Source organism: Nicotiana tabacum, chromosome 16 (assembly GCF_000715075.1).
Source record: "Nicotiana tabacum cultivar K326 chromosome 16, ASM71507v2, whole genome shotgun sequence".
NCBI classification, from domain to species: Eukaryota; Viridiplantae; Streptophyta; class Magnoliopsida; order Solanales; family Solanaceae; genus Nicotiana; species Nicotiana tabacum.
This window is the reverse complement of record NC_134095.1, coordinates 45,690,519-45,715,397: the sequence shown is the minus strand read 5'-3', so window position 1 is coordinate 45,715,397 and position 24,879 is coordinate 45,690,519. Positions and strand designations below refer to the sequence as shown.

The following is a 24,879-nucleotide window of genomic DNA, read 5'->3' as shown; positions in this document are numbered from 1 at the left end:
CATCATTTCAAGTGATGTCATCATGGTGTATCAACAATGAGTTTATATCAAAACATCACTTGAACACTTCTGTTTCTCATTCAAGCCTTTTGCAAAACAGAGAAATCATTTCTCACGAGGTTGAAGAAGAAAGTTGAACGCTACTACGGACCAGTTCCTAAAGTTTGTATTTTGTTGTCCTTAGTTGAGTTGTAAATTTGGGATTGTTCTTATTGTATCTCCTAAACTGCTTAGCCAGAAGCGTTGATTAGGAATCCTCTTGTAAAATCCGTAAACTCTCTGAGTTTATGTTGTGACTAGGTTTAGTCATAAGTTAAAGTCTTTATCACTAGTTATGGTGAGAGTGTCACAAGTTAGTCAAAGTCTTTGTAACTAGAGAGTCACAAAGTGGCTTGTGGTGAGATTGCCACAAGTTAGTTGAGTTGAATCCTTTGTAATAGAGTTATTACAAAGTGGCTTGCAATAGGTGTTTACAAGTTAGTGAAGTTGAAAGCCTACAGGTGTAGGTCGTGGTTTTTGTCCTCTTAAGTTGGGATTTTTTCACGTAAAAATTCTGTGTCTCACTTACTTACAGTTTTACTAGCATTCTCAGCATAACCTCATAGAGGACCATGTATTCTACTGTTTGGTGAACTCATACAAACTAACAGTTGATACCTGTTGGGGGAGAAAGCAAACAAATTTGTCAGATGATGCACTTCGGTTGAGATTATTCCCTTTTTAACTTAGAGGGAAAGCTTTGGATTGTCTTGAGATGCTTCCCAACCATTCTACCACTACTTGGGATGAGTTGGCGGATAAGTTCATTGCAAAGTTTTTCTCGCCGGGCCACATGGCAACTTTGAGGGATGGAATCTTAGCTTTCAAACAGGAGCCCAACGAACCACTACATGCTCTATGGGAGAGATACCGGACTATGGTAAAGGAATACCCAACAATGATATGATTGAGGCAATGATACAACAGACATTCTACCGGGGCATTAACACAACAAATCGGTGCATAGTGAACCAACTCGCCAGGGGAAATTTCATGAACACACCGTATGATGAGGCTAATTCAATATTGGATGAGATGGCTGACACGTCCTCCGCTTGGCAAAGTAGAACCAATGTGCCACATGGTGACCCCACGGTCATGCACTTGCACAAAGAGCTTCATGATCATGGGAAGTCAATAACAGAACTGACAACAACAATGAACCAGCTAGCAAAGGCATAATTACAGCAGGTTCAAATTCCATGAGAAGTAAATGCTATGGAGGGTGTCAACAAGTAAGTGAACAAAAGAAGACAAAGAGGTCAACAGAACCAAGGGAGTTCGGATCAATATGACCAAGACAGTGGTGGGTTCCAAGATTATGGGTATGATGAGCAAAATGAAGAAGTGAAATATGTGAACAACTATCAGGGCCAAAGGGGCAATTCTTTTTACCAACAACAACAATGGAGATCCCAAGGCAATTGGGGAAGTCAACAACAACATGAGAATAGAAATTGGGGAAACAACAACCAAAATTCAAATTGGGGCAACCAGAATAATAACCAGAACAATCAGGGTAATTGGAGTGACAACAACAACAACTGGGGTGGCAAAAACAATCAAGGAGGTTGGAACAATAGCAATCAAGGAAACCGGGGGCAAGGCTTTTAAAGACCCCTGATGTATCAACAACCGAACAATCCACCCCCATTTTCATCCCAAGGTCTTAGTTCATCCAACAATGATATGGCAAAAATCAAAATGATGTTTGAACAGATGATAAAAAAGAATGCTGACTCTGATGCCCAGTTGGCATCCCACAATACTTCAATCAGAAACTTGGAGGTTCAATTAGGCCAAATCTCACAATTCTTGAATACTCGCCCTAAGGGGGCTCTACCTAGTGATATGGTAGTCAACCCAAAGGGTGGGAACAATTCTGGGCATGTAATGGCCGTAACTACAAGAAGTGGACGAGGCAGTGATGTGAAGGCCTCCAAACAAAAAGAAATTTTGAGTGATGAAGTGGAGTTGCAAGAGGATGATATCCCTTTGGTTGTTGAGAATGTGACTGATGAGAACTTAAATGAGGAAGTGAGGATTGACATCCAAGATAACGAGGTGGAAACTCAGAATGACATGAACCCATCTAGGGAACACGTAATAGACATGCTGGAAACGGTTGTGCCTAAAGCCAAAGCTCCTTTGCCAAGACCACCTCCACCTTATCCTCAAAGGCTTGCGAAGCAGAAAAATGAGAACCAGTTTAAGAAGTTTATTGACATGACGAAGAGCTTATCAATTAATGTGCCTTTGGTGGAGGCTCTAGAACAAATGTCGGGGTACGCCAAGTTCATGAAATACTTGGTGACAATGAAAAGATCTATGGATTGTGAGACCATCAAGATGACCTACCAAGTTAGTGTAATAGTGCACTCTATGGCTCCGAAGTTAAAAGATCACGGCGCTTTCACCATTCCTTGCACCATTGGGAGTGCAAACTTTGCAAAAGCTCTATGTGATTTGGGGGAAATATCAACTTGATGCCTTACTCCGTTTTCAAGACTTTGGGTATTGGAAAACCTAGGGCTACTTCAATGAGGTTGAAAATGGCGAATAGAACTATAAAGAGGCTGCTTGGTATTGTAGATGATGTTCTTGTTTGGGTGGACAAGTTTATTTTGCCCACTGATTTTGTGATCTTGGAGTGTGAGGTAGATTATGAGGTTCTGATCATATTGGGAAGACCTTTCCTTGCAACTGGTAAGGCCTTAGTTGATGTGGAAGCAGGGGAACTCACCTTCCAAGTGGGTGATGAAAAAGTGGTCTTTCAAGTGTGCAAGTCAATGAAGCAGCCCAACCGTTCTGAAGTGTGCTCTTTAGTGGATCTTGTCACGATAGTGATAGTTGATGATACTAGTGCAGTGATTAATATGGAGGACCCTCTAGAGGCGATATTGTTGAATCTTGATGTAAATAAGGATGAAGGTCGGGTGGAGTGTGTCAATGCTTTAAATGAAATGGGCTCTTACTCTTATGAGCCTCGGAAGCTCTCTTTGGATCTTGAGAATAGGAAGACTCTACCAACAAAACCCTCAATCGAGGAACCTCCCGTGTTTTAGTTGAAGTTGTTGCCTCCACACCTAGGGTATGAATTCTTAGGCCCTAGTTCAACTTTGCTAGTTATTGTTTCCTCTTGTCTTTCTAACATGCATGTATATGCCACATTGGAGGTGCTCCAAAAATGGAAGGAGGCAATTGGATGGACTTTAGTTGATATCCGGGGTATAAGCCCCACCTTTTGTATGCATAAGATTATTCTTAAAGAGGATGCAAAGCCCTCCGTGGAACATCAAAGGAGGTTGAACAAGGCGATGCAAGAGGTTGTGAAAAAGGAGGTGATCAAGTGGTTGGATGTCGGGGTTGTGTACCTCATCTTTGATAGTTCTTGGACTTCGCCGGTGCAATGTGTGCTGAAGAAAGGAGATATGACCGTTGTTACCAATGTGCAAAATAAGTTTATTTCTACCAGGACTGTCACTGGATGGAGGGTGTGCATGGACTATTGCAAGTTGAATAAAGTGACCTGCAAGGATCACTTTCCGATGCCTTTTCTTGACTAGATGCTAGATAGACTTGCTGGGTGTGCCTTCTACTATTTCTTGGATGAGTATTCTGGGTACAACCAAATTTTGATAGCTCCAGAAGATCAGGAGAAAACCACCTTCACTTGTCCATATGGTACCTTTGCCTTTTCTAGGATGCCATTTGGGTTGTGTAATGCACCGGCTACATTCCAGCAGTGTATAATGGACATATTTACCGACATGGTGGAGGACATTTTGGAGGTGTTCATGGACGACTTTAGTGTTGTGGGAGACTCGTTTGATGAATGTTTGAAGAAACTTGATAGGGTGTTGGCCGATGTGAAGAGACCAATCTTGTACTTAACTGGGAGAAATGCTACTTTATGGTCGAGGAGGGCATTGTCCTCGATCATAAGATCTCAAAGCAAGGCATAGAGGAGGACAAAGCTAAAATTGAAGTGATTTCAAAGCTTCCTCCCCCTACTTTAGTCAAGGGGGTTAGAAGTTTTCTTGGGCATGCAGGGTTCTACCGAAGATTCATTAAAGACTTTTCTAAGGTAGTGAATCCCTTGTGCAAGTTATTGGAAAAAGATGCCAAGTTCATATTCAATAAGGAATGAATGATAGCTTTTGAACTCCTCAAGTACAAGTTGACCACCACTCCTATTATTACCGTACTCAATTGGAGTTTGCCTTTTAAGCTCATGTGTGACGCGAGTGATATTGGTTGGGGCGGTCTTGGGTCAAGGAGTGAATAAAATGTTTCACCCGGTGTATTATGCAAGCAAAATAATGAATGATTCTCAAGTGAATTACACGGTGACAGAAAAAGAGTTGTTGGCTATTGTGTTTGCAATGGAGAAATTTAGGCCTTATCTCCTGGGTGCCAAGGTGATAGTTCATACCAACAATGCTGCACTCCAATACTTGATGACAAAGAAGGATTCCAAATCTCGGTTAATGAGATGGGTCTTGTTGCTTCAAGAGTTTGATTTGGAGATTGTGGACCGAAAAGTGTGTGAAAACCAAGTGGCAGACCACTTGTCCTGCTTGGAGGAGGAGGGGAGGCCCCGTGATGGCCTTGAAATTAATGATTCTTTTCCTGATGAGTAGCTCCTCTCCGTATTAGTGAATGTCATGCCATGGTTTGTGGATGTTGCTAATTTCCTTGTGACTAGTATTGTACCGTGTGAGCTATCTTCTAACCAAAGTAAGAAGCTTAAATGGGATAGTTTGAATTACTATTGGAATGAGCCTTACTTGTTCAAGATCTGCACTGATGGTGTGATCTGAAGATATGTCCCGGAGGAGGAGCAATTGAGTATTTTAGAGGCTTGTCATTCCTCTCGCGACGGTGGTCATCATAGTGGAGCGAGGATAGGTTCAAAGGTTCTTAGTTGTGGTTTTTACTTGCCAACATTGTATAAGGATGCAAGTGAACTTGTGAAGAGATGCGACGAATGTCAAAGAGCGGGTGGAATTTCAAAGAAGGATGAGATGCATCTCACCACTATTCTCGAAGTTGATATCTTTGATGTGTGGGGCATTAATTTCATGGGCCCATTTGTTAGTTCATGTGGCAACACATACATTCTAGTGGTAGTTGACTATGTTTCAAAGTAGGTTGAGACCGTGGCTTTACCCAATAATGAATCCCAGAGTGTTGTTGCATTTCTCAAGAAGAGTATTTTTACTAGGTTTGGCACTCCTCGAGCAATCATAAGTGATGGGGGGTCTCATTTTTGCAATAGAGCTTTTGACACTTTGCTTGCAAAGTATGGTATCAATCACAAAGTTTCTACCCCTTATCATCCTCAGGCGAGTTGCCAAGTTGAAGTCTCAAACAAGGAAATCAAGAGTATATTGTGAAAGATGGTCAATGCAAATAGTACCGATTTGTCAAAGAAATGGGATGATGCACTATGGGTTTATAGGACTACTTACAAGACTCCGATTGGTATGTCTCCATACCGATTGGTGTTTGGGAAAGCTTGCCATCTACCGGTCGAGTTAGAGAACAAGGCCATGTGGGCTTTGAGGAAGCTAAATCTTGAATGGGATATGGCAGCAAATCTTCGTGTGAAGCAGCTTATGAACTTGATGAATTTCGATTTCATGCCTACTCCAGTTCGTCCTTGTACAAGGACAAGATGAAGTACCTTCATGACAAGTATGCTCGTGTCAAGGAGTTAAAAGTGGGTGATCTGGTTCTCTTGTTTAATTCTCGGTTACGTCTGTTTCCAAGAAAGCTTAAGTCGAAATGGAGTGGACCTTTTGAAGTGGTGCTGGTGACTCCGTTTGGTGCACTTGACTTGAAAAGCAAAAATGGAGAGATCTTCAGAGTTAATGGGCACAGAGTCAAGCACTATCTTGGAAAGATTGATGACAGCCACGTGGTGATGATGATCCATCTAAAGTGATTTGATGGTAACCTGCGTCGTGCCACGATGTTAAATTAGGCGCTTCTTGGGAGGCAACCCATGTGTCTTTCTTTTTGTTTTTCTTTGATTTTCTTCTTAGTATAGGATTTGCTCTTGGACTAACTAGTTGTGAGATGTGTGTAGGGCTGTTTTGATGCAGTGCAAGACCAATTGGAAAAATGTTGCACTCTCTGAAGTTTGGACCGCTGCCGCATTGCATTTTTTTTTTGCCAAAATGGCCTTATCGCGGGGGCAAAATTTGATTGTGGTCCGCAGTGCTAAATGTGCAAAAGTGATAGTACTCTGAAGTTTCAACCGCGTCCGTAATGCATTTATGCGGCCCGTGGTGCCTTACCGCAGCCGCTGTGCATTGTCTGTGGTCTACGGTGAAGTCCTTGTATGTGCCTTCTGTGTTTAATTACTGCGGTCCGCAGTGGGTAAGTAGTGTGGGTCCTAGGTCTTTTTCTATAAATAGGACCTCAGGCCCCCTTTTACACTTTTCGCCTTTTCAATTCTCACACATTACTGAGTAATGTTCACTCACGCCCTAATTTGCACAACAAAAGAACTGAGTTTCATCTGTATTGCATCTCACTTCTGGTACATCAAACCTACCCTTAGTCTTTAATTTGATAGTTTGTACTTCTTCTTCTTCCTTTTTCTTTCAATCTTTAACTTAGGGTTATATAATATTGTTTAGATTCGGTTTTAATTAGTCAAACATGGTGATTAACTACCTAGTGGGTGGATAATATGTTGTTTAAGGATAAATTGCACAAAAATTTGAAACCCTAGGTCTTTGTTGCTTCGTTTTGCCTACCACGACCGCGGTTAATTTTTTGCAGTCCGCGGTGCCTCTCCGCGCCCGCGATGTGTTTCTATGCGGTCTGCGATGGTAAACTTTAGAGAGGTAAATTTTCAAGGACCGCGGCCGCGGTTGATTTCTCGCTGTCTGCGGTGCCTTATTTCGGTCGCAATGAAATTTTTCGCGGTTCGCGGTGACTTGAATCAGAGGGTGGGTAGTCTGAACCCCACCCCACTATGGTCCGCGATGAAATTTTTTGCGGTCTGCGGTGGTGCCTTTGCAGCCGCAATGCATTTTATGCGGTCCGCGGTCAATTGTTCCATTCATAGTCTTTACTACTTCTTTTGGTACTGTGATACTAATAAACATTAAATGAATTCTCCTTGTAGACAATGGTTAAATCAAGCGGAGGTGGTGAAAAACATAAAGTAAAAGGAGAGTCCTCCTGGGGTAGGAGACGAGGAATGATAAAATTGACCCTACAGGTTTGGAAAGCAATTGGGGAAACAAGAAAACAAATCAAGGCTGTAGATAGAGTTGCTTCCCATTTAGAAGGAAGTGAGTATTTTCCCTCACGTGAGGCATCTAAGTCTGATTCAGTGCCGGAGTATGTACCTGACTTCCCCGATAGGTTTAGATTGAGAGATGTGCCCACACCTTCGGCATCTCCTACTGCTCAAGCTTCAGTTCAAGTTTCTTTTGAGTCGTCTGAGGGCTCAGCAGAGAGCAGTGATAGTGCAACATCTACTTCACCCATAGCTTCAACACCTGGGGAGGATCCCATTGATGAAGAAGAAGGGGGAGAACCCCAAACAGGGGGTGTGGAAAGAACTAGAAACCTAGAGGCTTGGTAGAGGAGATTTGTTAGTGAGATTGCATACCACAAGTTTCGAGAGTGGTGGCCCCAGAGGAAATTGATTCTTGAGCGAAAATTCATTGAGAGGGATCTTCTGCCTCACAATCCTAATGTGAAGAGGCAATTCAGAGAGAGACCGGGCTGGGAGTATTTTACAAGCAAAGCCTGGGATGCAAATGACCACTTAGTCAAAGAGTTTTACACAAATGTCGCCCAAATAAAAAAAGGGCACTAAAGTGACTAAGGTGCGGAATTTGACAGTGAAGTTCGATAGGAAGACAATTAATGACTACCTAGGCTTTCCTGAGGAAGATGAATCACTATACTTAGAAAAGGTACCATTGGATGAGGTAGCCCGTCCATGGTTAGTAGAATACTTGGTACTCACGGACACCACCCCAGCATGGTTGACATCAGGGGTTCAAATATTGAGAAAGACTTTAAATTTCGAGGCAAAGTGGTGGGAGACATTTGTATGCAGCAAGATAGACCCCACTACCCATGAGAACTCTCTGCCGGTCTCTCGGGCGATATTGGCAGCTTCTATTATGGCGGGTTCCCAATCAACATCGGGAATGTTATGTCTAGGGTGATCACAAGGGTGGTCAATGAAGGTGATAGAACATACTCCTTCCCGAATTTTCTTACAATATATTTTGAGGATCAGGACATGGAGAAAAGGAAGTTTGACGTGAAGGTGAAACCAAAGATTCTCTTTTCATGGTACAACCTCAAGACTGATGACAACCCCAAAGCCAAAGATCCTAAAGGTAAAGCCACTACTTTTACTGGCCAGTCTGAAGATCTAGTAGTAGTAGTCACTTCTTCTCAGCCTCCCACAACCACACCAGCTATTGTCTCTGGGCCATCTACTTCCACTGCTCTAGTTATCCCCTCATCTTCATCCTACCCATTGACTGCCCACTGTTTGAGCCAAACACTTGCCAGTATCAACAACTGGATGCAAACAGCTACTTCTAAGTTGTTTGTGCTTTCTAGCTCGGTGGCAGCCCAGTCCGTACCCCACAGCCACAGGTTCCAGCTTCAGTGAAGGAGACTCTCAAGGAGCTTCTAGACAACCAGAAGAAGCTCCTAGAGAACCAGCAATTGATTCTGGATGCTATAGGTGCTCATGGAAAGTCACTGATGGAGCTGACCAAGGAGACAAAGAAGTTGAGAAAGACTCGAGTCTCAAAGGAGTCTCTGAAGGAGTTGAGGGTAAAAGTGGAGAAGATGAAGGCTGCTGACCATCTCTCATTGGAGCTACTATTACATGACCAGCCTCCAGCAGCTCAGACTGAGCCGGAGTAGGAGCAGGAGTTAGAGAGGGCACCAAAGAGGAGGAGAGTGATCCCCCAGACGGATGATGCAGTGGTTGAGTTGGAGTACCCGCAGGGAGGTTCCTCTAGCCAGCCTCAGGTCCCAGAGTAGGCACAGGTTACAGGGAACCAATAACACAAGGGTCCAGTCACAGGTTCCCGAGCAGTCACAGGACTTAGGGACCCAGGCTCATGACCCCATGCAAACGGAGGACCAATAGGGAGTTTTCTTTACTCTCTATCCTTTTCTTGAGCTTATTTTTGGCTAGTTAGCATTCAGGACAATGTTAGCTTTCATTTGAAGGGTTAGTCGTATTTGATGATATTGGACTGTAATTATGATACTATTTCTTTTTTTTTGTTATGCTTTTTCACTTTTGGTATGTATATAATTTTACCAGTTTATTTAACTTTTAGTATTTTGCAACCTTGATTTATATATGAAGTTACTTTCTGATGTATTTATTCATTCCTCTTATGTATATTCGTTTAAATCCCCTATTGTACATATTTAGTTTACCTTCCGCATTTTTTTATAGCTTCTTACTTCATCTTAGTAGCTTCTTTTCAGTTCGTAGCTTCTTATTTTGAGTTTTGTGTTCAATAAGCCTTTGATTTTCTTAATGTCACGTTTCTTTCCAAAGGTGGAATTTGTTTGTACCGGGTGGCTCTTCACGATGATGGATGGCATGATAATATTCTTAATAGTTTGAGTATGTTTTCTTTTTGTTTTTGTGTAAATAGTAGGTAGTAAGTAATAGTGCCTCAAGCAAAGCTTCACTTGGGCCTAACACATTTGCCTTTGATCTTATGGTCAAAAATAAATTGGTGTGTATAGGATGGTGACAATTGTGACCTTGAAACTCTTGTGTTGGCTAATAATCATCAAGTGGTTTTTCGGGACCATTTGCGCTGCTCAAATCTTAGCTAAGGTTGTTATGGGCCCCCGACTCTGTCTCTTTAACAATCCTGTATCTTGTGTGGTGAGAATTTGATTTGCAAGTCCAAGTCCCGTGTCATTGAGTCTAGAAATTGCCATGAATGTTTGTCTAGGCGAAATCCTAAGTGCAGTTTGACTTAATAAGTGATTATAGACTCTCCTTGATCTTAATGGTATCTTGAAAACATCCATAGCCTACTAATGATAATATCCCTAGTCAACCCCTTTGAGCCATAGCCCATTTTCTTTCAAAAACCATGATACAAACTTTTACCCATTCTAAAAAGACCCTATCTTGGCACCCGATCTTTCCTTAGCACAAGGCAAAAGCATAAGTTTGGGGGGAGAGACGAGGAATGCAAAAAAGTGGAAAAAATGTACAAAATGAAGAAAAGGAAAGGCAAAAATAAAAAGAAAGAAAATCAAAAAGTCAAAAAGAATGAACAATGTAGAAGAAATGAAAGGATTCAATAAAAGTGAAAAGATGAAAGGTGTGGAAAGATTAGAAAGGAGAAAAAGGTTTGAAATGAACAAGAAAGAGTGATAGTGTGTCGCTTTAACCCCTAAGAAAGAAGTAAATGACTCAAAGAGTCAAGAGAATGTGTCCTAAAATGAAGCAAATGAAGTGCTTAAAGGAAGATGAAACCTTCTTAGACCAAATATATCCTACTCTGAACCAAAAGCCTTCATTGTATCCCCACAAAAGCCCTATATGATCTTGAGTTGAGTGAAGCTTACATTAGTGGTGACTTATATACAGGGCAAGCTTATGGTACCTAGAGCCGGACTTGTGACCTTTCTTTGAGAGAGATGAGTGTATTTTCCACAATCCTTGTTCTGAGTGCTACAATCTAAAAGTGAGGTTTTGCTTAAGGAAAAGTGAGGAATATGAGTTTGGGTTCCACAATGACCAAAGTAGTAGAAAGAGTTTCCTTGATGTGTTGAACCATCTCTTGATGCTTTTGTGTCGCACTAAAACCATGATGCTTAAAAGGTTGAATGTTGTTAATAATTCATTTGAATTGAGAGCAATTGTTAGTCCCAATTGATGCTAGATGAGGTCACTTTAGGTCAGCTGAATTTTTTTGGTTTTATTCTTAAAGAGGTGGGACTTACTTTGATTGCTTGAGGACAAACAAAAGCTTAAATTTGGGGGTGTTGATAACTAGGGATTCTAGACTATTTTATACTCCTTTTTGCTTGAGTTTTGGATTAAAAATGTATACAAGTAATCCTGAAAGCTTACATGTTGTGCTTGTTTGCAGTGATTGGTCAAAAAGTGACATGGAAGTCAAAACCAACTCAAAAAGGAGTGAAACTTGCACAAGTGCCATGAACAAGTCAAAGAACTGCTACAACAGTAAATCCACCGCGACTGCAAAAGACCCACCGCGATCGTAAAAGACCCACCGCGACCGCAGTGCTTTTATTGCGGTCCGCGATGGCAAAGTTCAGGGAGAATGCAATTTTGGAAGTTCAAGCAATGCGGTCCACGGTAGATTCTTCGCGGCCACGGTAGCCTCATCGTGGCCGCAATCCATTTGTTGCGGTCCGTGGAGAAGGGATTCAGAGAATGTGAAGTTTGGAAGTTTCAAGACACCACGGTCCGCGGTCCATTTGTTGCTGTGCACGGTGAAGCCATCACGGCCGCGGTCCATTTACTATAGTTCGTGGTAGCCAAATTCAGAGACCAAAACTTTAAGCCAAAAAGCCTTACTGCGGCCACGGTTCATTTTTTGCTGTCTGCAGTACCTTTATCAGGGGTATTTTTGTCCAGAAAATTCGGCCTTGTATAAATACTTCTTTTTCAAATTTTTAGGATATCTTATCTGTAGCTGAGCACATGAACGGCAATTTTAGCTATTTTGAGCAATTGTGTAGCTAGTTTAACATTGAATCTTTGAATCTTAGCTTGTAATTATATTTTATGGGTTACTCTTCATCTCAATATCTGATTTCTTCCATTATTATGAGTAGCTAGACCCATTAGCTAGGGTTGTGGCTCAACCCTAGTGTGGGTATTTGATGGATCTTTTGTTTTAAGGTTTAGATGTTTATGGATGGTTGATATTTGGCCCGATTTGTGTTTTCCATGTTAAATTAGTGGTTGCAAACACTAATTTGTGCCTTTTTGACTTGAGCTCTTCTTGAGAAAGAGAGCTCGAGTCTAGAAAAATCAGTCCAACAAGGAATTGTGGTGTACTCAAGAGACTGATAGCCCCAATTAAAGGGTTAAACCTAGAGATAATAATACCCGACTTGAGCCTATATTGCTTGCACAATTTTGACACCCAATTGGTCTTGAGAAAGTCAATTAGGGCAAAGTCACTCAAGCTACCGAGAGGTGTAGAGTGAGTAGTTTCGTGCATTGGCTATATCACGATCCCAAACATAACAACTTTGCCTTAGGCTTTAGAACCCGTCAAGTATTCACTTAGGGGAAAGTCATTTCCCTAGTGCCTCTTTAACCATTTAGAAAACCTTACAAACATTTATACTTAGCTTAATTTTGCATATCATTAGTATAAAATTAGAAGTAACAAAAAAACAAATATGATTGGAAGGGTAATTAAGATCACTACGCACTGCTAGATTAGATAGAAATCCAACTCCAAACATTGTTATAGCTCCCTGTGGATTCGATCTCGACCTTCTCGGGTAAGAGCTGCATCGACTGCTCTCGCCATTCTGTAGTGGTGTAGGGTTGGACATGATCAGTTGGGTTCACGAATTAGCAATTATCTTTAAAGGATGTGAACTGTCAGTCATAGTAGTTGTTTGAAAGAAAAATTGTAAGTTGCAAGACATTTGGTAATCGACAGATCTTTAATTGAATCATGAAAACTTTTCTGGAATTGTTTAACAAAACTTCGGGAATATATATTGGAGTTAATTGAACATACTGCGTGTTTTTATGATAGTTCATATTCACAATCACACCTATAATTTTTTTGCGAGAGTGAAAATTGAAATACTAAATGACTGATTTTATCTATGTTTACACCATCCTCAGGTCAAACTACTATGATCAAGATCATGTTGAGCACATTGGGCCTTAATTTCGGACTTCTTCTTATCAGGACCAATCCTCTCTCAGCGGCCTACACAATAACACACACACATAACTTTTATATTCTTTAGACATTTTACCTTTGTAGAGATAACCACATTGTAATACAAATATAAATACTTGTATTTCCGGAAATAAGAGGCTAGAAGATTCATTCATCATATAGATATTTTGACTGATGCTTTCTTTTCCTTTTTTCTCTCTGTTGTACAGCTAGGGTTTCCTCCATTGAAACCCACTGCATAAGCTCACTCTGATCTTCTAACATGATATCAGAGCGGGTGAATAAACTTTATTCGTTCTCCTCTTTCTTTCGATCCTAGCCTCGAGGTTGGATTCTGTGGTTTTCGACAAGTTCGAAGAAACCCTAACATTTGAAGAAGCTTCATTTTCTGCTGAAATTCCAAGGTATCTACTGTCATCTATGGTGAAATAGTAGTTGAGGACTTCCTCTACTGTCATCTCGTTAACTCGTGAAGAGTTTTGCTGTTGATATAGAGTTATTGAAGCAAAATTTGTATTATCTTCCTCAAGCCTCAATTTTTTGTATTTCTTTCATCAATCTTAGCCTTATAATCTTTTATTTCTGTCTTTGTTGTATTAAAATTGAGTTTTGCTTATGGCTATTGACGAAGTCAATTCATCAGAGGGTTTTTCAACTTTCACCTTAGATTTTTCACATCCTTTGTACGTTTACCCTTCTGATAGTCTTGTTACTCACTTAGTCTCCCCTCCTTTTGATGGTACTGGTTTTGTGGCTTGGAGGAAGAACATGCTTGTGTCTCTTTCTGCCAAGAATAAATTAGGCTAATTAATTTCCATCATGATAAACCTATTAAGGATTCTCCTTATTACCCCTATTGGAAAATGTGCTACGATATGGTGATTGCTTGGATCACCAATTCTTTGTCTAGAGAGATTGCTACCAGTGTATTAGGGTATGACACTTCTAGAGAGGTATGGTTGGATATAAATGAGAGGTTTGGTCAATCAAATGGGTCAAAATTCATTCAAATCCAAAGGGAGATTGGTTCTATCTCCCAAAGGACCTCATACATAGCTTCATATTTCACCAAACTACGCAGTCTTTGGGATGAGATGAACACAACTTACGTCGGACTTGTTTGCTCATGTGGAGCCCTTCCTAAATTCCTAGAGAAACTCAAACTATTCTGGTTTCTTGCTAGGCTAAATGACTCATACTCCACAGTCAAAAGCATCATCCTTATGGTGACCCCTCTCCCAACTGTCAGTAAAGCCTACTCTATTCTGCAGCATGATGAAAAGCAAAGAGAGAAAGCATCCTCTCTAGGTTTTTCTGCTGAATCTGTCTCTTTCTCTGCTTCTTCTGCTCCTAACAATAGTCAGAAGGCTTTCAATCAAAGAATTCAATTTGACACGAAGAGACCTAATCAGTTTATATCTTGAAAATATTGCAAAAACCTGGGCACACTATTGAAAAATGTTACAAACTCCATGAATTTCCTCCTAATTTCAAGTTCAATAAGAACAAAAGATCAGCCTCTTATGTGCATGTTGATGCTTCTTCCTCTGGTCTTCCATAAGCTTCTCCCCAAGGTTCTACACCTCCTGATATTTCTTTAAATGGTTTTAATCAAGAGCAATATCAACACCTTATGAGTTTACTGCATCAATCTCATATCTACCATGGGGCCAACAACAATAACCTATCTTCTGGAGAGAACACTGCTTATGCAAATTTTGCAAGTTTGTTATGTAGTTCTGTAGTTAATTCTGTAGACTTCCATGCTTGTGCATCATCTCAATTCACCATAGATATTTGGATCTTAGACTCGGGGGCCACAAATCACATGACCCCTAACAAAAATTTACTCCACAATTTATCACCACTGGCTAGACCTTATTTTATAACTTTACCAAATGGCTACAAAGTGAAATTTGTCTCCATTGGCTCTCTACAACTTAGATCTGACATAATTCTCCACAATATTCTTCTTGTTCCCTCTTTCCAATTCAATCTAATTTCCATTTACCATCTGCTTTAAAAGTTTAACTGTTATGCAGTTCTAACCATTTCTAAATATTTTTTTACAGGGCCCTTCTCTGAAGAGACCATTGAAAATTGGTAGAGCTGATAATGGGCTGTATTTCCTTCATCTTGTTGATGATGTTCAATCTCTTTTTTGTTCCTTACCTTCACAATGTAATGCTTCTGATTCTATTGCCTTTACCTATTCTAGTTCTACTTCTGTTAATGATCCCCTCCCCCAGTCCCTCTTGTAATCCACCCATTCACATGAATAAAATAGACTATTTTTGGCATCAAAGAATGGGTTATATGCCTTATCATAGGACGAAATTCATTCCTTTCATTTCTGATAAAATCTCTTCCAAACAGCCTTTTATATGTCCTATTTGTCCCACGGCTAGACAACAGAGACTGCCCTTCCCTGACAATACCATTTATTTTTCAGCCCCTTTCAAGTCAGTTCACATTGATATTTGGGGCCCCTACCATACCCCCACTTACAATGGTTTCAAGTATTTTCTAACTCTAGTAGATGATTACACTAGGGTGACTTGGACACATCTACTCTCCTCTAAAAGCAATGCTCTTTTTGTCTTAAAGGCATTCACGTCTATGGTTCAAACTCAATTTCACACTTCAGTTCAATGTTTCATTTCTGATAATGCTTTTGAACTAGGAACTAGTTCTGAGTCCAACTCTTTCTTTACTTTCCAAGGTATACTACACCAAACTACCATCCCTCATACTCCTCAACAGAATGGTATTGTGGAAAGAAAGCACGCACACCTTATAGAAACTTCTAGAGCTTTGCTTTTCCAATCACATTTGCCTACCAAGTATTGGGGTTAATGTGTTCTCACAGCCACATACCACATCAATAGATTTCCCTCCACTGTCCTGAACAACATATTCCCATATGAAAAATTGCATGGTCACCCCCCCCCCCCCCACTATGATTATATTAGATCTTTTGGATGATTATGCTATGCCACCACACCCAAATCTGGAAGAGACAAGTTTCAGACAAGAGCATTTTCTTGCATTTTTTTGGGCTACCCCCTGTAGCAAGAGAGGCTACAAGTTGCTAACTCTTTACAACCATGCTATCCTATATTCTAGGGATGTTGCCTTTTATGAGCATGTATTTCCTTATTCATCTACTCCTTCACAAATTTTTCCTCCTTCTTCTTCTCCTTTTGTAAATTTACCTAACTCTCCTCCTTTTCCCACTTCTGCTACTTTTCCTTCTCCCATTCCCTCTCCTCCTGTTATTTCTCATTCTCCTTCCTTTACCACTGATCCTCTTTCTCCTTCTTCGCCTGCTATCCCTCCTACTCCTTATGTTTCTCTCCCTGTCAGACATTTCTCCGTGATCAATAATCCTCCACCTCATTTAAAGGATTATGTTTGTCCATTTCTTGCTTTTAAGGCTCCTACCTCTCTAGTTTCTAAGGTCACTTCCACTTCTTTGCACATGCATGAGCCCCAGTTTTACCAACATGACGTATCTCATCCTGCTTGGCCGGAGGCCATGCTAAAGGAATTCCATGCTTTAGATGCAAACCACACTTGGGACATTGTTCCTCTTCCCAGTCACAAGAAGCTTATACCTTGCAAATCGGTCTGCAAGATCAAATAAAGGTCTGATGGTTCACTGAAAGGTACAAGGCCAAATTAATGATAAAGGGTGACACTCAAAAGAAGGCATTGATTACAATAAGACTTTTTCCCCTGTGGTTAAATTCACCACCATTAAATGCCTTCTTACTGTTGCTGCCTTGAGAAATTGGATTGTTTATCAACTTGATGTCAACAACGCCTTTTTACATGGTGATCTTCATGAAGAAGTTTATATGAAGATCCTTCCTGGTTTGCAATTTTCTTCCACATCTCCCTCTTCCTCTTCTCCATTGATTTGCAAGTTAAGGAAGTCTCTATATGGACTCAAGCAGGCCTCTAGACAGTGGTTTTCTAAGCTATCTGAGGACTTGCTCAGTAGAGGCTACATTCCGAGTAAAAATAACTATTCTTTATTCCTCAAGTCCACTGGCAATTCCCTCACAGTTCTAGCTGTTTATGTTGGTGACATCCTTCTAGCTGGTGATGATGTTTTTGAACTAAATGTTGTCGAGGCCTTCCTTGATGCTCAGTTTAAAATCAAGGACCCAGGGTCTATTCACTATTTTTTGGGCCTGGAAGTTACTAAGGTTGTTGCTGATTTTCTTATGAATCAACACAAATTTACCTCTGATTTACTTTCAGAGTTCCATCGCCAGAAGTTTTCCTCTGTGGTCACTCCTCTAGATAGTTCTGTCAATCTCTCAACCGATATATGGGAGCCACTATCTGATCCTAGTACTTATAGGAGGATAGTTGGCAAACTTAATTTCCTACAACACACAAGACCTGATATTGCTTTTTCAATATAACACCTCAGTCAATTCCTCCAAGCTCCTCAGGACCTTTACAAGCTTATTGATATCCATATTTTGAGGTACTTATTTGCTACCCCAACTATGGGCATTCTTCTTTCTCCTGGTGCTGAATTTACTCTCAAGGCTTATTCTGATTCAGACTGGACAGCTTGTGTTATGTCCAGGAAATCTATATCTAGTTATTTTATTACTCTTGGTGGCTTCCCTATTTCTTGGAAGAGAAAAAAGCAGCAAACTGTATCACTGTCCTCTGCTGAGGTTGAATATAGAGCCCTTCGACAAGTAGTTGCTGAGGTGTCATGGTTAATCAGGTTACTTGTTGATTTTGGTGTCTCTATTTCTCATCATGTTCCTATTTTTTGTGACAAATCAGGCTACCCTACACATTTCTAAGAACCCAGTCTTTCATGAGTGCACCAAACACATCGAGATTGACCGTCATTATGTGCGCGACAATGTTACTTTTGGTTTGATCTCCCTTCATTATGTTGCAAGTGCTGACCAATTGGCTGATATCATGACCAAGCCCCTTATAGGCCTCTATCACCGTCATTGACTAGGCAAGCTTGGAGTGTTATCACCCCCAAAGCTTGGGGGGGGGGGTGTTGCGCACATTGGGCCTCAGTTTCGGACTTCTTCAAATCAGGCCCAATCCTCTCTCAGCGGCCTGTATAATAATATACTCGCATAGCGCATAACTTTTATATTCTTTAGACATTTTACCTTTGTAGAGATAGCCACATTGTAATACAAATACAAATACTTGTATTTCAGAAATAAGACGTTAGAAGATTTATTCATCGTATAGATATTTTTTCTGATGCTTTCTTTTCCCCTTTTCTCTCTATTGTACAGCTAGGGTTTCCTCCATTGAAACCCACTACATGAACAGATCACCCTTTCCCCTGCTACCTTTTACTCCAAATAGCGGACATTGTTGGTCTAAGCAAGATAATGTAATTTTTAACGTGACAGTATATTATTCGTTTTGGATCAATTTTGTACGATTTTTTCAGAAGACTCACACTATTTAATATATTTTTACAACTTAAACATAGCTTCTTTCTCCGAATTATTCATATGAGTGAATAATTTTATGAAAAGAAGAGAATTGTTTCAGCATACTTTTGTTCAAGTTTCTACTTTCCAACAAGATATCTTTTCTCATACTTGTCAAAAACTAGCCATTAATTAAGCAAAAAAGAAAGGTTTGGCTCCCAAAAAATTTAATGTTAGGTCGCCAACTTATCGAGTTATTGTAGCTACCACACAGGTCCATACGCAAGATTATATTTACCTGTTTGTTTAATTATTTCACTTACAAATAATTTTACAACGTCAACTTGCAAATTATCTTATTTATTTGATTGTTGAAGTTTGTTTCACAAGTTCTGACAAAGGATTTAAACTTCAACTTGAAATAATTAGTAATTCATTTCTAAGTAAAAAAGTGGGGGGGGTGGGGGGTTGAAATGAAAGCAAGTGACAGAGTTGAGATAGGTAAGCATATTTATAAGGAGCAATAATGAGTACTCCCTCTTCTCATTTTGACTCAAAATAAAATCTAAAAAAAATTACTAAAACTTAAAATTTATAGGTTTGATCATATTATAATATTTTATACGATTATAAAATTTTAAATACGTCATAACATTTGTTTACCTATAAAAGAAATTTATTAAAAAAATATATAAACGTGTCATTCTTATAGAATATAATAAAAAAATAGTGTCAAATAAAATGAAAGAAATTGAGTATTTTTCGCCGATGATTAAATAGTTCAAATGCCTCTATACCTGCATTAGGCAGGGGTAAGGTCTGCGTACAGACTACCCTCCCTAGACCCCACATGTTGGAATCAAACTGGGTTTGTTGTTGTTGCTGTTGTTCTTGTTGTTGTATTAAATAGTTCAAATTCTGAGCCTAGATAAGTGACAATAGAGAACCTTCTGATGGAACCTTACTTCCGCCATAAATTTATTAATCAAAAAAGTCAATTTCGGATGCCTATGTAAGCACGTAATTTTTGACCCGCACAACTTTTAAAAGTAGTATTTTTAAAAATATTTATTTATTTTCATTTCAATAGGATTTAGCCTATTTTCACTTTTAATCTAATACTAGAACATAAAATTCGAAAACACAAAAATAGTTTCACTTTAATTTTTTACCTCACTGCATATCTTTTTCAAAAATATTAATTTTTTTGGGAGCAATATTATTTTAATTTTATGATGATTTTAATCTAATCCCATTTTAATTTTATGGGCTAAAACATTCCATTTTTTAGGCCCATTTTCGGAATTGAGCCCTTAGCCCATACCCCCACTTCCCTAAAAAGAGAGGACCCTTCACAAACCGTAAGAGAGACCCCCCCCCTGCAAAAAAAAAGAAGAACCTGAATTCCCTCTCACCAAGAAGCACCAACCGCCACCGGACCCCCTCCTCCAGCAGCACCCCCACAAATAATGGTGGCCACCCCCATCAACATCTAACGACCACCCTTCCATACCTCCTGAACCTCGAAGCTTCTGGCCATCTCCTCCTCTCCAAAGAATAACCCTCTCCTACACAAATAGTAGCCACACCCCAACCCTCTCGTCGCCAACCACCAAACACTTGGAAATCCGGCAACCACCAATGCCACAATCCCAAAAAAGCTTCACCATCTTCGCAGTTTTTCTTCTTCTTTCCATTTTCACCATGCAAGTTTCACCCTAGATCCCAGCCTCAGAAGCCATCGCCTATCACCTCTGTTCTGCCGGTCAACCACAAATTCTGACCTCTCCGACTCAGATCGGTGACCTTTTCAAAGCCTTTCTCATCTCTAGGGTTCTTCTAACACCCTAACCCTTTGAGTTTTTCTCCGATCTCTTTATATTCGTTGTGTATCTGTACTCTCTTTGAGTTTTCAAATGATTTCCCTAACTTTTCTTTCGAAAATTACTTTTCAAAGTCTTCTTTCCCACCCCCACCCCCTCCCGTCTGTGGTTCCGGTTCGTGATTTTGATGGTTCGATCTTATTGTATAAATCAATTTTTGGCGTATTAAACTCTTCAATTTCAAAGGAAAACTGCTCCACTAGAGGTCTATTTCTTCCCTTAATCTTCATTTTCTTGAACTATGTGATTCATAATGTGATGTTTGTCCGTTTGGGTTTATTTTAATTTCTATTTCTCCGCTTTCCCTGATTTTTTTGGTATTTGGATATCTTTGGTTCATTACTGCTTTGATTTTTTGTTCGGAATGACATTTAAGTGATCACTAGTGACGATGAATTGCTTATCTTAATTAAATCTTAAGATACTCTTTAAAGAGTAAATTGAATTGTCTGATTGGATCGTGGGAGGTAACACAACATATGTAAACAAATTAGACTTTAAATATTTTATTGCTTTTAATTTATTTTATTTATTTTATCGCTTTCTTCGCTAGGACCATGCTTAGGCCAACCACACTCGGGTAGGCAAACTGTAAGTCGCTTCTTTTAATTTTGCCGAGGTAAGAGGTTATTCCCTTTAGTCTATATATAGGGGAATGCCCCATAGAGTTTGTATATATTATTTTTATCCGGAGTATGCCCCGAAGTGAAAGTAAATGGAAGCCATGACATCATCGTGGCGTGAGAATAGTATAGACTTTTAGTATTTTCCTCTTATTTTTTTTATTTAGGTGGGGACGACCTCGAGCCTCTTGTATGTTTATTTTCCTTTTTCTGTATTTTTACCTCAATTTGAATATTTTAAAAGCCAACTAGATCAGGTGCGCAATCGTGACTTTCACGAGACTCCGGAAATGCCTAACACCTTCTCCCCGAGTCAAATGAACCCCCTTACCTGAATCTCTGGTGCAGACTTAGTTTTGGAGTCTAAAGTGTTTTAAAAGAAAAATCCTTTTTTCTCAAAAAAACAGTGACCTGACATACCGAAACCAAATGTCAGTTGGTGACTTTGAGAAATCCATTTGAACACAAATTTTTGTCAATTTCTAATTGGAAAACCTTTTTGAGCTTTAAAAATCACTCTTTATCATTTTAAAGGGTTTAGTAAGGTAAAAAAGGGGTGTGACAGCTCTGGCGACTCTGCTACGGACTTGCAGGTTCGAGCTGATACTTGATCTTGTTGGCTTTTAATATATTCGATTGAGGTATTTGTTTTATTTATTTACTTTGTTTATTTTGTTTGTTTGTCTTATTTTCTGTTTTGTTGGTTATGTGATTATCGCTTTTCCTCATGTGTTTATCGCTTTATAACTGTCATTATTTTCATATCATGGGTCTTCTTTCTGCAACAAGTCTCTTAGTATGTGTCGCATACACGAACTCTTTGTTGAGTTGCCCTTATTTTAGGAGGGGCGCCATTAGACGTATGGAGTAGGTGGAAAGCTTGAGTAGCCACCATCGACAGTATGCTCCCCCGAATTGCCTTGTTAGTGAACCTCAAACTTAGGTCATTCTTTAGGTCATTCTTATTTGCTTTGTCATTTAGACCTAGTAGGGCTTGGTTCCAGGCATCTGTCCTTTTGTAGGAGGCCTATCCAAATTATGTCACAATGGGCCCATGCCCAAAAAGGCATTTAATCATCCCTATATACTACATGTTGCATTCTTTAAGGGTAAAAGGGGTCATTTGGCGGACCAATGATAGTTGAGGGTAAATGAGAAAGAAAAGAGGGTGAAGTGTAAAAATAAAGCAAGTAGGGCCCAGTTATATTTCTCTTTCACAATTTTATTTCAATAAAAAGACCAAACAAATGAAAATGAAAAATTCAAAAAGATTTTGCACTTTCCCGTCATTTTTCAAAAAAGACAAAAAATATGTTTTCTCCAAATTATTTTTTTAAAAATTCTCTCCCATATCCAATCTTCCCGAACTACGCATACCTGATTCTCATCTTTTGAGGTGGGATACGTAGGCGGTCCACATAGGGTCCGGTCTTCCTAGTGAGTCTTAGGTTCTTGGCTTCGGGGGTCGTAGCCAAATCTTGCTTGTGTAGCCACATTTGGCTACATCGGCCGTTTTGCAAAATAAGGCTAATTTCGTAAACTAGCTTGCTTAATTGTGTCTGGAGAGTCTTGAATCCACAATTAGGTATCTCTTTACTTTAGGCTCGTCCTGGTCAAATTTGCATGTCTAGCCATTTTTGGCCACATCGGCTGTTTTGCACTTCTAGCCATTTTTGGCCACATAGGCCATTTCTACAACATGGGTCATTTTTCCAAAGTAATTTTTTCATGTCTTAGGTCACCTTTGTTGATTTTGCACTCTATCCACATTTGGCCACGTAGGTCATTTTACAAAAATAGCCTTAATCATGCCTTGCATCCAATAGAAGGTGTCGTGGTGTCGCATAGTGTCTTGAGTCACTAATCTACTTGGTCTTATTTTTCTCATTCAAACATGGATCCATGTACCAGAGCTCGAGCATGACAGATACCGCAGGACCATCGCATTTGGGAGCTTGTTTGAAGAGACTTTTTATATTTTGAGTCTGTTTTCATGTTTTCTTTTACATTCTTGTCTTGACTAGTAGTTTGTCGAGTCTTTTGTCATCATACTTCCCATTTGTATTTGAAAAAAAAGTTATAAATGAAAATCCAAAAAGATTTTTGTTTTTAGTTTATTTTGTCCATTACTTTTACAGTACTATGCTTGGTCTGATTCATGTGGAACATGATACATAGGCAACCTACATAGGGTTAGATCGAATCATTATTAAAAAAAAAAAGAAAAAGAGAATGAAATTACGGGATGTGAGAAATGAGAGGAAAGAATAGAGTGATAATAAGAAAACAAAAGAGAAGAAAGAAAATGAGCAAGCCAAGAAGTGCTAGAAAAGAAAGAAATGAGAAGATTGAAATGAACAAAATTGGGATGATGCAAAATGACCTTGTGACCCTTGAAGTCATTCTAGAACCATTAATTGTTGCTAGGTGCATTGTATTCAATGTGATATTTCTTTCTGATAAATGCCCTAACGCTAACATATTGGTTTTGTTTTGCTCCTCTTTGGTACTTTAATGGTTATTACAACAGAAGGTGGTTAGTTTGTGGCATTTTAGCGAGTCATTCGTACAACACAAGGTCAAAGAGCAAGGTAGCCATGGCTAGCAAAGACTTGGACACAGGTGTTGTCGATTCGCCTAAGAAGATTGTTGAATCAGAATTTGAGTTGAAATAAGAGGTCCTAAGGTTGAAAAGACAGATGGCCAAAATGTACCAAGCCTGGATTAGTGGGCGTCCTCCGCCATTATTTCCCATTAACTACACTGAAAGCCTCGTTACCATTTCGCCACTGTCACAAATCCAGATTCCCTCTGCTACTTATATCTCCCCACAACCTTTTCACACTCCACCCCCAAAACCACCTCATTTCCAACTCCTTTGACTACTCGTGTTTTTATAGCTCCTCCACCACCTATTCTTCCTCGATCCTCTAACGAGACTGTGTTCAAAGTCCCCAATGCCCAACACTATGCTCCAGTACCCACTTTCAAGGTCTCGGATCCATACTCTTACACTCCTCATTTTGAGCCTCCCGGTGAAACTGGAAAGCCTGCTAAGACGGTGGAGAAACATGAGATATCTAGAAAGTTGAAAGGTATAGAACAATCCTTAAAGAACATGCAAGAGATGGGAAATAGCATGTCTTATAGACTTGTGTATGTTTCTGGATATTCGTCTGCCTTCGGGGTTTAAAATACCAAAGTTTAACTTATATGATGGGCGTGGAGATCCAGTAGCCCATCTGAGGGGTTATTGCAGTGAAATGAGAAGTGTTTGTGGGAAAGATGAATTGTTGATGGCGAATTTCAGTGAGAGTTTGAGTGGGGAAGCCTTGGAGAGGTATGTCAGTAAGTGGCATGCATGGGGTGACATGGCTCATGATTTTGTTTGGCACTATCAGTACAATGTAGTCATTCTCCCAGACCGTTCCTCCTTATCTCAGATAGAAAAGAAACTTGAGGGAAGTTTTAGGGAGTTTTGGCTCATATGGAACGAACAAGTTTCTCGGGTAAGTCCTCCGATTGATAGAAAAGATGTTGCTGAGCCCCGCCAATGACAGGATCCAGTGGGCATTCCTGCTAAACACTTTCAGCCTCAATACCGACCTCATGAATATCCTCGTACTCCAGATAATCCTCATTAATGGTACTTTCCTCCACAAAATCCCCAAAGTCATACCTCACCTTCCTAGTACTCTATCCACAATGCACCGCCATATGCTCCACACCCACGAAACCTGCAACAGCTTGCACCTCCTCCACAAATGTCTTACCCACCTCTACAAGCATATCAACCACCTACCTGAAAGAGGTTCCAACCAAGGACGGAGTACAAAATGAGAAGGCAACAGCAAAGAGAAAAGTCTTTCACTCTTATTGGAGAATCATATGCCAGTCTATTCCATACGTTGAGGCAATTGGACATGTTGAAGCCGATTCAGATAAAAAT

The 24,879-nt window shown here is 39.9% G+C and overlaps 1 protein-coding gene across 1 annotated transcript; it reads left to right on the top strand.

The window, feature by feature from the left end:
* Positions 1-13,858: 13,858 nt before the first annotated feature.
* On the top strand, positions 13,859-14,407 carry LOC142170222 (uncharacterized). Its single transcript, XM_075232071.1, has one exon. The coding sequence runs from the start codon at positions 13,859-13,861 to the stop codon at positions 14,405-14,407; it is 549 nt and encodes a 182-aa protein (XP_075088172.1).
* Positions 14,408-24,879: the final 10,472 nt, after the last annotated feature.